The following is a 15,954-nucleotide window of genomic DNA, read 5'->3' on the forward strand; positions in this document are numbered from 1 at the left end:
TACATAATAAATAAATAAATATTAAAAAAAAGTGTATGAACTGGCTGGGAAGTGGTGGTGCACACCCTTAATCCCAGCACTTGGGAGGCAGAAGCAGGTGGATCTCTTGTGAGTTTAAGGCTGGCCTGGTCTACAAAGTGAGTTCCAGGACAGCCAGGAGTGTTATACAGAGGAAACCTGACTCAAAATCCAAAACCAAAACAAAACAAAATAATAAAAAACATATGTGAACTGAAAAAACAAAACCCCGACAAAAGGATTACCCGGTGGTTTCTTTCCAGAGCGTCATGAGGTCAAATGAAGCCATGAACTCATCTTCTAAGAAAGGATTCATAAGGCTGGGCAGAGTAGACACACCTTTGATGCATCCCAGCACTGGGGAGGCAGGCAGATCACTGTGAGTCGAGGCCAACCTGGTCTACACGTCCAGAGGTACACAGTGACACCGTCTCAACAAAACAACTAAGCAAACACATACAATACATCAAAAAAGGCCTTTCAAACAAGGCCTTTACCTCAGTGATTTAAATGTTTTCTTGTCCTCAAGAGAGGTTAAATTTCTACAATTCCTCAAGCAGAAATGCTGCATTTCTTGTTTTCTCTGAGCACAAGTTGTTTGTTATCTTTTCTTCCTCACCACAGGCCACAGAATCCCTGGAGACCATGCGCCAGGCCCTCCATTTGCGACTGCCAGGAGAGGAGCTCAAGGAGAAGAATTAGTCCCACGTTTTTAAACAACCCAGGGCCACACGCTTTTGTAACTTACCAACTGGACATTTTCAAGGTCGTGTTCATTTCCATTTGATGGCTTCAGATGTTGTTTGGCTGTTAAACTCGAGTGGAGCAGAGTACTCTTTGCCATTCTCACATGAGATTCTTGGTTTGTGGATCTGTGAGGACTGAGGTTTCAGAAGGCCTGTGTGCCCTGGCAAAGCCTTGGTACCCAAAGCCCTCCCCTGCTGGCCCCATGTGGAGGTAAAATGATTGGCGTCTTGGCATTCATTCACTTTGGTTCTTAGGTTCATCTGGAATCACCTTGTTAATTTGAACTTGGTTTTATTTCTTGAGACAGGATCTCATGGTGATGTGGGATTCCCCTCTGTATGCCGTTAATATGTTTTATTACCATTGGTTAATAAAGAAGCTGTTTGGGCCTATGACAGGGCAGAACAGAGCAAGGTGGGAATTCCAAGCAGAGATAGAGGCAAAAAGAAGGCAGAGTCCGAGAGATGCCATGTAGCCCCATGAGGAGACAGACGCCCACCCTGGAACCTTGCTGGTAAACCACGCCCCTCATGGTAAAATACAAAATAATAGAAATGGGTAAATTTAAGATGTAAGGGTTAGCTAGAAATATGCATAAGCTAATAGGCCAAGCAGTGTTTTAATTAATACAGTTTCTTTTTGTGTGATTATTTTGGGTCTAGGCAGACGGGAAATTAACAAACAGCCTCCGTCTACATCACGCTGTGGCTCAAGCTGCTTTGTAGTCTAAACAATCCTCCTGCCTAAGTTTTCTGGGTCTGTAATTACAAGTACGAGTCATTATATCCATAATTCTTCAAGGCTCATTTATTTTTCTTTTCAAAATGGGAATTAAATTCATACACAAAATACCTTAATTATAGGTAAATAAGAAAATAAACAGATACATGACCAAGTAAAATAGGTCACTATAAATTATATAAGCTATGATTTTAGATATTTCACTAAATGGAGACAACCTCATTCTGAGTTTCAAAAACCTTGAAAAACATTAAAAAACAAACGTATAAATGTAAGGCACACCGGTTGGTATTTTGGGTAACTTTGCAGTTTACTACAAATGTAATAAATGATAGTAGACATTTCTGCAGAGTAATTTCCTGAGGATTTCTCTTAGCCCTTTCATCATCTCCAACACGATTAAAAAACGAACAAACACGAAACACCACTTTCCACGGCATTTTACACTGATGCGCCAAAGGCTTCATCCAACTGACGGTTGTGTCAGAGGAAAATACGTGAAGACAAGACCAATGACCACAGCTACTTACTAGGCTTGGGACAGAAATGCAGCTTTTTGGTCAGCATCGAGGCAAAGCAGGGGACCTGCTTCTTGCCAATTGCACCCGGGTCTTTGCAGAAGTCCACGCGGCGCTGAGAGACCTTTCTGTTCACCAGCGTGAGCAGCTCCGTGAACTCCAAGGAACTGCCGTACCTCTCCAGCATCTCACACAGATCCTGGATGTACCAGGAGCCGTTCACCGTCTCTCGGTGAGAGTAATACCCTAAAAGAAGATGGGGGAAGTGCTTTATGGCCTTTGCTTAAAGGTGACCAATAAACACTATTATGATGAATACAGTCACAGAAATGAAAGCTCTTGGAAGCTTATTGGAAAAGAATAAGGTCTGCCGCTCATCATGTGGTCACGGTTCTATCCATTGCTTTGTCTCATGTAGGAAAACATATTAATTCTATGGTTTTACATACATAGGATTAATTACATTTCCTCCACTCTCTAAAAAAGAAAACTAGAACAAGACAATAGCCAGTGATCTTGCAAGGCCAGCGATTAAACAAAACCATTCAGTTCAAAAACAAAGAAATTAGCAATATGTTTTTTTCAGCAAGGCTTTCCACAAATATGACCAGAAAGACACTGCTGTTCTATCACCAAATGACAGCAAGCTGCTAATAGCAGTACAATTATACAGCTCTGTGGCTGATGTTATTATATTATAACACAATTATACAGGAAGGTTATTGTTATTCCATATGGTATTTTACATTTCGTTTCTTAGAAAGGAATTCTTCAACATGACTATGTCTGTGGCTTTTTAATAGAACGTGGTGATTTAACCTTGAAAGACCCATTCCAACTCAGAGGTGACATAAACTTGAGCCGAGAGTGAACAGGTTTCTAGGCAGCACTCTGCTCACTCACCTTCTGCGACGGAGTAACACATGAGGAAGTCTGCCCCCGCGGGCAGCGTATACACGGAGGCCGCGTCCACCTGGGTTGTGTTTTCCTGCATGCCTGTCTGATGGTCCACCACGTCCAGAGGAACCACCGGTACGTCATGCTGGTTGCCCCGGCAGGCCTACAGAGGAAAGCACACTTTTATTATCTGTCTGCTGCTTTGTTCCCAATGCTTGATGTGCTGTCTGTGAGACTATGTAAGCCAGCATACCCCTCCCTGCCTTAGTAACAGAAACCACGTAAGCAATTCAAAAACAATGCAATCAGGCTCTGAGAGATTAAAGCTAACACAGCTGCTTCCCTGGTAATGTTTGCTTTTAGACGATGTTTACAATCCCGCCCCCCACAATAAACACCAAGATATGCTTCTTTTTAAAAACTGTCAACCTTACCTAAATGTTTTATTCAATCAGGTGATGACTTCCAAATGCTATTTTCCCTGTCTAGTTTTGGTCATAATTTGTCAATAGTTGAAATAGCATTGCCTGACTCAAAAAGACATCTGTCTATCCACATGCCTTCACCTTCTGTTCCCACTGTATTTTTCAATGGCTAAAAAGTAAGTACCTAAGGTGGTGGCACTGGCCTTTAATCCCAGCACTCGGGAGGCAGAGGCAGCTGGGTCTCCGTGAGTTCGAGGCCAGCCTGGTCTACAGAGCAAGTTCCAGGACAGCCAGGACTACATAGAGAAACCCTGTCTTTAACAAACAAACAAGCAATTAAGTTTCTATGTGAATGTTCACATGTGAGTGCAGGTGCCCCCAAGGTTCAGAAGAGGGTGTTTGGTCCCCTGGAGCAGGGACCAGAACTCAGATGCTCTGTAAGAATAGCAGGAGGTGCCACTAACCAATGAACCTCCCTCCACCCCCGAGTCCAGCCCTGAGCCTGTGCGCACTCTGTCTCTCTCTCTAGCCTCCGTTAATTTATAAATATTAATTCCACGTCAAAGCTAGCATTAAATTCTTTTATTTTCTGGTTTGAGGGCCTCGTGTTTGTTAGGCAAATGGTCTGTCATTGAGCTAAATTCTACTCTTCAGTGTTACAGGCTAAACTATGCTCCACCCTGAAATTCATATGCTCAAGTCTCCAATACCAAATAATATTTCTCATGCTCCAAACATTTGCTTTTAATTTCTGGAACTATTTGGCAGCTTGACAGTGAGCTTGGGAAAGTGTAAAAGGGATGATGCAGGGGAAGACTGGCCTGCTTATTTCTACCTCACTTCCACTGGCTTGCATGCACTCCGGATCCCACAGACCTGAGCCTAGGCTGCTGTGCACAGTCCTGTGCAATCAGGTCTTCCCTTCAGTAGCTCATCCTCCACACCCAGCCCAGTCACAGAGACACACTGCTGATTATCTGTCACATCAAATATTAATCAAAACACTTTGGTTGGTTTTAAGTCAGGGTCTCATATGTAGCTCTGACCCTTCTGGAACTTGCTCTGTAGACCAGGCTGGTGTCGAACTCACAAAGATCTGCCTGCCTCTGCCTCCCAAGTGATGGGATTAAAGGTGTGCACCACCATCTGACTAAATTAGGTTTTTTATTTGTTTCTTTGTTTTGGTTTTTCAAGACAGGGTTTCTCTGTGTAGCTCTGGCTGCCCCAACTCACTCTGTAGACCAGGCTGGCCGCAAACTCAGAAATCCACCTGCCTCTGCCTCTCAAGCGCTGGGACTAAAGGTGTGTGCCACCACCTCCTGGCTCAAAACGCTCCTATAATAAATGTTAATAGCTCAAAATATAACGATTAGGCCAGGATTCAAAATAGGCCTTTCCAATTATTGGAGAAACTTATTTTAAAAGTTGATATTTTAACCGTTATAATCAACTGAATTTTATGATTAAAATAGTGATATGATCAATCTTACCTGAATGATAAATATCTTGGGTTTTCCAACCAGGCTCTGACACTTGTCTCCTTTAAACAAGCCAGTCAATGTCTGAATTTCAATTTTGGCATCATAGGCATAAATGTGGTTGCCTTCACCGTGACTCAGGAAGACACAGAGGAAGCAATCGGCATCTACATGACTTGAGGTGGACACTACAGGTGTCCCCAAAAATGCATGCAGAGGTAAAAACATGAGTATGTTATCCACATATAGAACTTCAAGTTATTGGTGCTAAAAAAAAAGTACGCTTTACTAAACAGTAGGAGAGGGACCTACTTTCTTTAATAAATATAAACTTCCTGTAATAAAACACATCTTTTTCTTTTTTTCTTAACACTGGGTCTCATTTTATAGCAATGCTGACCCTAAACTCTTTTTTTCTAAATGCTGGTTGTGTGAGACACGGCCTGACACTCTTGCCCATGAAGGCTGGCCTTAAATATCCAGTCATTCTCCTCCCTCAGCCTCCTGGTGCTAGGATTACAGGTATGTGTCCTATCATGGCTGACTTAAAAACCAATTTTAAGGTTTTAAGCAATTTCACTAAATTTCACATAATACTTCACTAAAGATATATTAGATTTTCAGCCAGTTGTGGTGGTGCACGCTTTTAATCTCAGTACTCAGAGGCAGAGGCAGGAGGACCTCTGAGAGTTTGAGGCCAGCTGGTCTATAAAGTCAGTTTCAGGACATCTAGGGCTGTTACACAGAGAAACCCTGTCTTGAAAAGCCCAAAATAAATAAATAAATAAAATATAAACAATTAAAAAATATTAGCTTTTCTTAAGTACAGAAAAATGATTTAGGAAAAAATGGGGAGGAAGTTACTTAGAGATACAACTAAAACATCACAGACCAACATCCCTAAAGACCATGGGTACAGAAATTCTCAGTAAAATGCTTGCAAGAGGAATTCAACAGCACATTAGAAGAAACATACACCATGACCAAGTCAGCTTGACTGCAGAATTATAATAATAGTTCATTACATGCAAACAGAATCAAAGAAGTACATCATGACTTGAGAGATACAGAAAAAGATGATGACAAAGTTGAACCTCCTCTCCTGCCAGGAGCCGTGAGAAACCAGGAACGACAGGAACACAAGGCAACCCCACCCAGGCTATATAGTAGCAGACCTGACAGCAAGTCCACACTAAGGAAAAGCAAAGTGTTTCCTTGAAAAGACAAAAGACATTCTCTTTGACAAACTGTGCTGGGGAAACCGTACATCCACAAGGAGAAGTAACTTTAAGACCTGACACTGCTAAAAACAATCCAAGATACAGGCACAAACAGAACAATGAGATAGTTCACAGGTAAAAGTGCTTGTGGCCAAGTCTGAGGAAATCCCAGAATCCACATGGTAGAAGAAGAAAACCGCTTCCCAAAAGCCATCCTCTGACATCCACATGAGTGCTGGGACAAGTGTACATGCTCGCTTGTGCACACACGTGTACATGCACGTGCACACACACTAAACAATGAATGAAAAAACGAGATAGGCATAGGCAGAGACTTTCTGAAAAGGACTCCAACAGCACAGGAACTATTTCCAAGAATTAACAAATGAGATCATATGAAATTAAATGAACTTTGCAGCAAAAGAAGCAATTGCCAGAGTGAGGATACAGCCTATAGAATAGGAAGCAATCTTTGCTGGCTACCCATCTGAAAGGATTGTTTATATAGTATCTAGACTATATACACAATGAAGGAAAAACCTTCTAGAAAACTAAATAATCCAGTCAGAGATTCATAAATGAAACAGAGCGATGCTTCTCAAAATATGAAGTGCCAATTGGCCAGCAGCTGGATGACAGAATGTTCCTCAACCTGAGCCATCAGAAGTGCAAAACAAAAAATTCCTACAGATCATTCTACCTCAGTCAGAATGGCTCCCATTAGGATGAGAAGTGGGCTGGAGAGGTGGGGAAGCTGGGCTGGGGAGGTGAGGAAGTGGACTGGGGAGAAAGGAGCCCTTGTACTCTGCTGGTCAGAGTGCAAGCCAGTGCAGCCACCACGGACATCAATATGGAACTTCCTCAGAACAAAACAGCTGCCAGCGGTACCACTCCTGGGAACACACCCAAGGGGACCCAGGTCAGCACGTGACAGAGGCCTCCTCATCCCTGTTTGCTGTGGCATGACTCTCAACAGACAAACTATGGCACCAGCTTAGCTGTCCCTCAGCTCTTAACAGAGACAACGTGGTACATGGGCACAATAGAGTTTTATTCAGCCATAAAGAAGAAAATATGCCATCTGCAGGAAAATGCACAGAACTGGAGACCAGAAAGGAGAGGCTTCACAGTCTCTCAATGATCCCTGAAAGTATAGTATTAGGTCTCACACTGTTCTCTCGCCTGTCAGTCCTCATATTACACGAAAATAGAAGACAGACGGCTGGAAGGAGAGGAGATGAGGGAACAGAAAGGGAAGAAGGAACCTGGCCAAAACGCATGTTCCTGGGAGTATGAACGTCACCACGAAACCTGCTTTATCCAGTGGCTATGTGGTAATTTACAACTTCTCTTTAAAAGACCAATGTGACTTTGGCAATAGGTTAAAAGTTTCTTTGAATGAGCAGACTTTCCAACAGTAGACTGAAAAGATCCAGAAACGACAACTCAACAGCTACCCCTGTGGCCACACCTTAGACAGCCTTGCCGAGAGAGCTCTCAGAGCTTCAGGGAGCATTAAGACCCCCTGTCCTCCGAAGCTTTTGAGCAAAGCAAAAAAAAAAAAAAAAAAAAAAAAACAACCCAAAAAAACCCAAAAAAAACCTAGTAAGCAGCCAGTTACAATTATTTAATTAAAGGAAAGTGCTGGAGAAAGAGCAAAGTGATTATGCAAATAGCCATAATAGTCCATTAGCAACTGATTTGAAAGCTCACAGAAGGGAGCAGGGAGCAGTTGCATTGTAATTAGAATTCCGACACACAGTGCAGCAACAGTAGAAAGGCACAAGGAAATAATCAGCACCAGGAAGCAATGAGCAACTAGGGCGAGACCAAGTAAGCCTGCTGAGCAAGACCCAGCATCTGGGGATTGTGCATTTTAGATAGTCACCACCAAACAAGTCACTTCCTTCAACTCTGGAGTAATAATAATAATTTATAAATATATAACTGGAAGCATGCTGATATAATCTTTGGAGATATAATACTTGGCCAGATCTCTGGGTCCAATGGGGAGTGTAAAAACAGAAACAGAACCAATACCTACAGCCTTCTGGAAATTAGGAACAGTTTTTGTTTTTGTTTTTTTGCTGCATAGTGAGTCACTTGTACGGGTCTTTAAAGATAACAAAGTACTCAACCCCACCAGAGATCTTAAATAGCAAGACTACCTACCCTCGTGAATTTTGAGCAGGAGTTCTTGTGCTTTGAGGTCGTTAAAGCATTTCACTTCAAATCCTAGCTCGGAAAACCTGCGGACACAATAAACTGAGCATTAGCTAGTGGGCATTTCCAGGCCATCCATCTCCTTACGTTCTGAGGAATCCTGTGCCTATTTTATGACAGATGAAAACTGACAATGGTAATTCCTCTTGACCAACCTCCTTCTGAAAGAGCTCAACAGTGCCAAGAGCCAATTCAGTGACAACTGTCACCATCTACTGCACATCTATTAGTGACAAGGAAAAACCTAGGGGAAATTAACAGACTAGGGCAAGGAAGGCCGCTCAGGCACATTCTCAAGGGGCTCGGTATATTTGAGGTGAGGGGGAGCGGTTCCTGTTTGTGTACTAGGGATTGGACCCGGGGACCTCATGCCTGCTAAGCACATGCTGGGTCTAAGTGAGGCTCTTGATCTGTCATCAGGGCTAAATCATGATTAGCTGTCAAGTGTGTAATCACGGCAGAGAAAACCACCTTCGTGTCAGGTTGTCCCTGTCTGCACTGGTGCCCCGCCTGTCCGGGAGGGTCAAATGCCAGAAGAACCTCTCGTGATTGAAGATGAGGGCGATCCCTCTCCTCTTGTGGTCCATCTTGTACTGTTCTGCTGGGTCAAACACTTCCCTGCTAACAAAGAGTAAAACACAAACAACTCATGTTAACTCACGAGCCCGCTCAGTCTAAAGTCAGTGTGCGGATGGGAGCCTGCTGCTTCTGCAGGACTGGGCACTGGGGGACAGTATCAGAGAAGAAAGCTAATTGTTGGTTAACAACATGGTGGCCCATCTTCAGCCCCCATCCCAGGCCCTTTGCATTGATGCTTCCTCCTGCTTCTCCAGGATCCAGTGACATAGGACAACAGCCAGGCCCAGGGCCAAGCTCTAGTAACAAAGGCACATCTTACCAAAGAGGACATCATTTGAACAGCACTCAAGGTCCTTTGGCGACAAGATGTAGCCTCTATCCCAGTGATTCTCAACCTTCCTAACGCTGCCACCCTTCAATAAAGTTCCCCACGTTGTGGTGATGCCCAGCCATAAAACTGTTCATTGCTACCTCGTAACTGTAATTTTGTTACTGTTATAAATCATAAGGTAAGTATTTGTGTTTTTCCCGATGACGATCCCTGTGAAAGGGTGATTTGACCCCCAAAGGGCTCCACAGGCTGAGACCACTGCTCTAATCTTGCCTACACATCAGTTCCCCAAGGCTAAAAAGAGCGCTAAGCATAGCAACTGAATTCTTAACTTTCCCTTCGGTAAGATGGTCGGGGACCAAGAAAGAACAAGGCTTTTATTAGACAAGAGCACACCCTTACCTTCTGTAGAAGCCATCTGTCTCTGTCATGTTTTACTGTCACCTATTAGGAAAACAAAGCCGATGTTTGTTAATTTTATTGTGACAAGATTTCATTATGTAGCCCTGGCTGGCTAGGAACTCTATGCAAACCTGGCTAGGCTCTAACAGAGATCACCTGTCTTTGCCTGAGGGCTGGGATTAACGGTGTGCACCGCCACGCCTTGCTTGTTAATTTTACTTTTAACTAAAGCTCAGTGAACATTTCTCTGCCCCTCTGATCTCTAATCTAAGACTCCCGGGGATGAAGAGGAGCTACCCCAACAGTAAACCTGCTCCAGCAACACACTGCTGTTGGGGGGGAGACTACGTGAAGGTGTGTTGCTTCTGTTTATGCTGCATTTGTTTAACTCTGTGAAGCTGTGATTCGGTGCCTGTCTAGAACACCTGATAAGTTTAATAAAGAGCTGAATGGCCAACAAGGGAGCAGGAGAAAGGACAGGCGGGGCTGGTGGGCAGAGAGAATGTACAGAAGGAAAAATCTGGGAGAAGGAAGAAGTGACCAAAGAAAGAGGAGGACATGGGGTGGGGGGGCAGCCATCCAGCTACAAAGCAATCCCCGGAGTAAGAGTAAGATTTACAGAAGTAATAGAACGGGAATAAGCCCAGAGGCAAAAGCTAGACGGGATAATTTAAGTCAAGCAAAGCTGGTAAGAAACAAGCCAAGCTAAGGCTGGGCATTTATGACCAAGAATAAACCTCTGTGTGATTTATTTGGGAGCTAGGTGGCAGCCCTCCGAAAAGAGCAAAAAGAGTAAAAACCAAACAACAAACCATAAATAGAAATGGAGAAAACGCCCAAACACATCTGCCTTGAGTTAAACAATTCTGTGGTCACAGAGTGCACAGCAAATGCACAGTTGCTTTGTCGTCCACAAAAAAAAAAAAAAAAAAAAATTCTTTTGCAAAGAGAACAAGAGCTGAGTCACATAGGAGAACTGAATCCAGCCTGCGGTTAATGTCACCAGTACATGGGATACACTTCTCCCGAAGAGAGCAAGGCTTGCAAAGCCTCAAATTTTCGTCTTCTTTTGTCTTCCTCTCTCCACTGAAAACACCGCTAAGGGTGCCCCACATTGTCTACCGGTCAAACTTCACCACCCTCTGAACGACCTTTGTAGCATCTTTCCCTGCTCTGATGAGCGTTGTGTGACGGAACTCCCTGTGCTACATAGCAAGTTTGAGGCCAACCTGGGCTATGTTTCTGGAGGAAGAGAGAAAGGAAGGATTCGGATCCAAATCCTGGCCCCATCTTTTCTGAGCCTCAGTTTCCCCATCTGCAAGTGATGCTACATATGTAAGCTCAGCTCTGAGTCTGGTAAGGTTTAAGGACTAGTATCTTGAATCTTGAATTGACATTGGGAACCACGTATGATGATCCAGAGCTAAAAAAGAATTCAAGCACTTGACTCAAAGTCAGGGCGGAGCAGAAACTCAGTGTGGGCTCCTATGGCTGGTCCTGCCGTGCTAGTCCCAGGGAGCCGGTTGTCCAATGTGTACAACGCCATGGGTTGTCACTAGCCACCACCGCTGCTGAGCATTTGAGAGGTGGTAAGTATAAACGGAGCACAACCTTGCTTTATTTTGACTGAGACAGTCTTTGTTGTGCCTGGACGCCTCACACTCGTAGGCTCAACACACTGTTCCTCCTAGCTCAGCTACAAGTGTGGGCCACCTGGCCCAACGGTTGACGGAGTTAAACGAGGCCCATGCAGTCAATGGTCTCTGCAGAGAGTGGACCCAGTGATCAGTTTTTGTCTGATTAACAGATTAAAGGGGGGCGAGAGTTATGAGCAAAGAGAGAACGGGAGACATCTTTCGGCAGGGGTCCTCAAGGCAGAATGGGTGATTTCCCTTTGTGCTTAGACGGTCTCCCCTGGCATCTGACTGTCCCAACTTCGGGTCACCAAAACAAAAGCACTACCACCTGGCAGAGAGTGAGAGTGAGCAGGGAAGTGACTCTTTAGCCCTTGAGCACTCCGGCCTATCCCGCTTGGAGTTTGACCAGGCCTCACTACTTCCCTGGAGTCCAGAAGGGCATTTCCTTCTCCAGTAAGTGCTAATTGGGTTTCCTCACTGTTAATTCCAGGTCTGAGTGTTAGGATGCAGACTGCTGGTTCTCGGTCCTGAGGCTTACGGAACCAGAATCCGAGGAGGGACCGGCAGTCGGCCTTAGTAACAGGGTAAATTTTATATCGACGCTTAAGAATCAATAGACATTTACCTCAGTCTCCACTCTCCCAAATTTCCTTCAGGGTAACTGCCCTTGGCCCTGTTCTACCACAGGAACCAGGTAATTCCCAGACCACCACCGCTGCTCTGAGACAACCACGGAGGGGCTTCACTCTTGTCAGAGCTCAAAACTGGGGGTGGTGGGGGCTCCCTCCTTTAGGTAACCTTTCCTTATCTTTTAGACAATGGTACTATAGAGAAACTGAATTAACTTCCAATGAAACAAATAAAACCCTGCCAGAAAAGCTGGCTACTGGCCTCACCCCGAGGCTCTCTCTAGCCTAGGTGGAAGGCGGCTGGTCTCGGAGAAGGTGGTGGCCCATCTGCTGGACATCTCCTTTAGCTTTGCCTAAGGCAGTTCAAAGAGTACCAATAGTGGTTGTGAGGAAACACCAGTCACAAGCTGACGTGTCCCTGAGGGTGAGAGGGCTGGAGAGCAGCTCTCTTCTTCCTAGCCAATGAGAAGCTCAGTCTGGGTTCTCTCGCACACTCCCCTCAGCCTGCTCAGGGACCAGGAAATCTTTAACACGACCTTCGGTTTCAAGGCTGTCAGATTCACAATCTCAGTAAGGGCTTGTTTAACATAAAGGTGGAATCTACTAATAAAGGTGTTTTACACGTATTTATGTCTGTAAAGATGCCAGTAGGCACGCGCCACGGCCCTGTGGAGGTCGGACAACAACCTGCAGGGCAGACTTCCTCTTCCAGAATATAATCCCAGGTCTTCCGGCTTGGTGGCAAGTGCCTTTGCCTGCTAAGCCATCTTATCAGCCTCTGACAGTTTTAACAGAGACTTAAGCGCAGGCCTTAGGGGAGAGAGGGGTAGATGCTTAGGGAAAGTTTCTATTGCTGCGATGGAACACCATGAACAAAAAGCAAGCTGGAGAGGAAAGGGTTAACTTGGCTTTACAATTCCACAGCATTGCTCAACATCGAAGGAAATGAGGGTCGGGCGGTGGTGGCGCACGCCTTTAATCCCAGCACTCAGAAGGCAGAGGCAGGTGGATCTCTGTGAGTTCGAGGCCAGCCTGGTCTACAAGAGCTAGTTCCAGGACAGACTCCGAAGCTACAGAGAGACCCTGTCTTGAAAAACCAAATAATAATAATAAAATAAAAAATAAAATAAAAAGAACTCAAACAGAGCAGGAACCTGGAGGCAGGAGCTGATGCGGTGGTCATGGAGGGTGCTTCTTACTGGCTTGCTCCTGGGAGCTTGCTCAGCCCACTTTCTTACAGAACCCAGGAACATCAGCCCAGGGGTGGCACCACCCACGAAGGACTGGCCTTCCCACATTGATAACTAAATAAGAAAATGCCCTACAGGCTTGGGTACAGCCTGGCCTACAATGTAGTGGTTCCCAACCCTCCTAATGCTGCGACCCTTTAATACAGTTCCTCATGTTGTGGTGCCCCCAACCAGAAAATTATTTTTGCTGCTACTTCGTAACTGCAATTTTGCTACTGTTATGAATCATAATGTAAATATCTGATATGCATGGCCCACAGGTTGAGAACAGAATCAGTTTTAGAGCCATTAAGGTTCCCTCCTCTCAGAAGACTTTAGCTTGTGTCAAGTTGACATAAAACTCTCCAGCACAAGGTGTCGCCTTCTCAAGGGAGTCTTATCTTAGCCAAGAGCTTTAAAGCAGTGATCCCAGGCTAGCCCCGACTTCACATTCTTCCTGCCTCAGACCCCTTGAGTACTGGGTTACATCAAAGCATGACTGGACCCAGCATTTTCTTTCTCCAAGATGTATTCCACATTCTCCAGGCTGGCCTTAAACCTGAGACTCTCCTACCTTAGCCTCTTTAGAAGCTGGGGTTAAGTTACCCTCTACGAGATTTAGGAATTTGTGGTCACCTCTTACCTCACCCTGCTTTGAATCGAGGGTTTGTGCCTCGTCTTACTGTGTCTTGTGAGTGTTTGGTTGATGCCCCTGGTAGGCCTGCTCTTTTCTGGGGTAGTGGATCTAGGGGACAGAGGAGGTGTGTGTGTGGGGGGGGTGTGTGGCTGAGCAGAGGGAAGGGAAGCTGCAGTAGGGATGTGTGGTACGAGAGAAGAATAAATGAAAAAAATTAAAAATGTGAATATCATCAATCCTGATTCTCGGCCTCATCTCGCTTCTCTTTTCTGTCCCATCCTAATGTACACAGAGCCTTCTAGATCCTTAGCTTCTCTTTTCTGTCCCATCCTAATGTACACAGAGCCTTCTAGATCCTCAGCTTCTCTTTTCTGTCCCATCCTAATGTACACAGAGCCTTCTAGATCCTTAGTTTCATTTGTGTGAAATCACTCGCCGCTTGTTTTCTCTTTATGGTGATTTCCGGTTGGTGCTATCAGTCACGTGTGTTGATTGCCAGACACTGTGGACACTTTATCTTACTACTTCCAAACCCAAGAACGCAGCAGAACGTGGGCCGGACCTGCCTAAGGTCGGCTCTGAGGGAACTGAAGGCTGAGTCGGCTGGTGGAATCCAAAGCCTATACAACCTGTCACCAGGTACTCTACTGGAGGCCACTCTCCAAACTAGCTATCAGGAGAATCTACCCATATTCCTTGTCAACCATTTAATAACCTACAAGAAGTAACTCACCTCCTCCCTAGAAGGAAGGAGGCAGGGAGAAAAAGAATCTAACAAAGGCGGAGGGGATCGGTACACTTGCCCCCCCCCACCTGGCTTCCCACCCCTCACCACTCATTCCTAAGCTGGAGATGGTCATTAGACCCTGTATGTGCACCAGGGCCACTCTCAGCAGGACCATGGGGACTTTCACAGCTTGCCTCTGGAGTAAGGACAGAGCTCCGAAAATGCCGCATCTGGTCGACCTTAAAGACCAATTAAACTTGAAGTTTCTAACTTTAACTAGTGCTAGTTTTGATAGACGACAGGAAGCCCGTTCTGAAACGATTAGTAGCATTTATCGCTCTATGGAGAAAAGCTATTTGGGGCTAAAACAGGGCCGGGCAGCAACAGGTTTGCAGGCTGAAGGCAGCCGCCTGCCCAGGTCTGACCCTTGTTTGTGGTTGAGCCCAGCTCCCTCAGACCTGTACCCAGAGCCCTGGACAGTCATTTCCCTCCACTTTTCAGGCAGAAGCGAGCAGCAAAACAGGATTCAACTTGCAAAGCCAAGTTCTCCGCCGCCGCACAGCGCAAGCGCCGCCCTTTAAAGTTTAAACAGCTCAGAGGTTGCGGAACTGGAGGACAAAGGCGCTCTGCAGGATTAGCCTGGGCAAACACTGCTACGTCCGCCACCGCGCAGCTCCACAATCCCGCAACTTCTACCAGTCCCGCCAGACCCGGGAGACCGCCGCTCGCCCCGCGTCCCCACCTATGCCAACACTTACCAGAGGGCGAGCTCCCGGTGTTCAATCCCTCTAGCCGCTGCTCCGCAGGTCCCCCGCTTCCTGGCAGCCCAGCCCCGCCCCACCCCGCCCCGCCCCAGGGACCGCCTCCGCCGCGCCAAGGGGGCGGGGGGGGGAGAGAACCTCCGTCACCCCGGCAACGCCAGGACGCCACCGAGCCTCCTCTCCCACGCCTTCACAGAGGAACCTGCTCTTGTGTGCGTGTGTGCATGTGCGTGTGTGTATGGGGGGGGGGGAGGTATGTGGGGATGGAGGAGGTTAGGACACCGCTGCCCACCACTGCCCGTGGGAGCAAGCGGGGCAGCTTCACGACCAGGCTAGGGGACTCGCCCTCCCCACACCCACAGCCTTTTTCTGTTCTCCATGTCTAGTGTTCTGCTTTAGCGGCAAGAGCTTCTCTGCAGCCAGTTACATTAGATGGCTTGCAATAACTTACTTCTTATGCCTTTTGTTTGGACAGGTGGTTTCCGCCAAACAGAACTGAAGGCAACTCCTGGGCCTTCTTTTCCCTCCCTCCGTTTTTTCCTCCTTCCTTCCTTGATTGTCCGGTAGCTGAGCTCCTATGACCTTAATCCTCTTGCCTCCACACTTCGTGTTGTGCTGTCTTGCACCACCACACCCAGGCTTCTTGGATGCTCGTCAAGCACTCTACCAATTCCTGGATGTTTAAATCTGGCTTCCAAAAGTAGAAGTAATTTGGCAAAGTGTGCGCAGAAATTCTTAGAAGGGTGAGGGTTTGT

General features: G+C 46.0%; 2 protein-coding genes across 4 annotated transcripts in view; one reads left to right on the forward strand and one right to left on the reverse strand.

Annotated features, from left to right (window-relative positions):
- Positions 1-1,557, forward strand: part of Mcub (mitochondrial calcium uniporter dominant negative subunit beta) — a 38,204-nt gene extending 36,647 nt beyond the window's left edge. For both annotated transcript variants that reach the window (XM_041658784.1, XM_041658778.1), the window contains exon 8: positions 643-1,557. In XM_041658784.1, the coding sequence (XP_041514718.1) occupies positions 643-720 (78 nt within the window). In that variant the 3' untranslated portion in view covers positions 721-1,557. The remainder of the gene's footprint in view (positions 1-642) is intronic.
- On the reverse strand, positions 1,558-15,274 carry Casp6 (caspase 6). 2 transcript variants are annotated; one of them, XM_041658796.1, is made up of 7 exons: positions 15,197-15,274; positions 9,580-9,621; positions 8,739-8,888; positions 8,217-8,293; positions 4,837-5,012; positions 2,928-3,084; positions 1,558-2,270 (listed from the first exon to the last, which is right to left on the reverse strand). In XM_041658796.1, exons 2-7 carry the CDS (start codon positions 9,606-9,608, stop codon positions 2,029-2,031), a joined length of 831 nt encoding a protein of 276 aa, XP_041514730.1. In that variant the 5' UTR covers positions 9,609-9,621; positions 15,197-15,274; the 3' UTR covers positions 1,558-2,028. The 2 variants fall into 2 exon arrangements, with proteins under 2 accessions (XP_041514730.1, XP_041514738.1); XM_041658804.1 differs by having other exon boundaries at positions 8,739-8,885; positions 15,197-15,261.
- Between the last annotated feature and the right edge of the window lie 680 nt (positions 15,275-15,954).

This window comes from Microtus oregoni, unplaced genomic scaffold (genome assembly GCF_018167655.1).
Source record: "Microtus oregoni isolate MIOR12 unplaced genomic scaffold, Mior012 000000F_ref0000247, whole genome shotgun sequence".
In the NCBI taxonomy this organism is placed as follows: Eukaryota; Metazoa; Chordata; class Mammalia; order Rodentia; family Cricetidae; genus Microtus; species Microtus oregoni.

Coding starts and splice junctions, on each gene's coding strand:
- Casp6 (XM_041658796.1), bottom strand. CDS start 9,608: ATGACAGAGACAGATGGCTTCTACAGAAG. Junction 8,294..8,738: donor AGGGACAACCTGACACGAAG/GTGGTTTTCTCT, acceptor TTGTGTCCGCAG/GTTTTCCGAGCTAGGATTTG. Junction 5,013..8,216: donor CCTGCTCAAAATTCACGAGG/GTAGGTAGTCTT, acceptor GGACACCTGTAG/TGTCCACCTCAAGTCATGTA.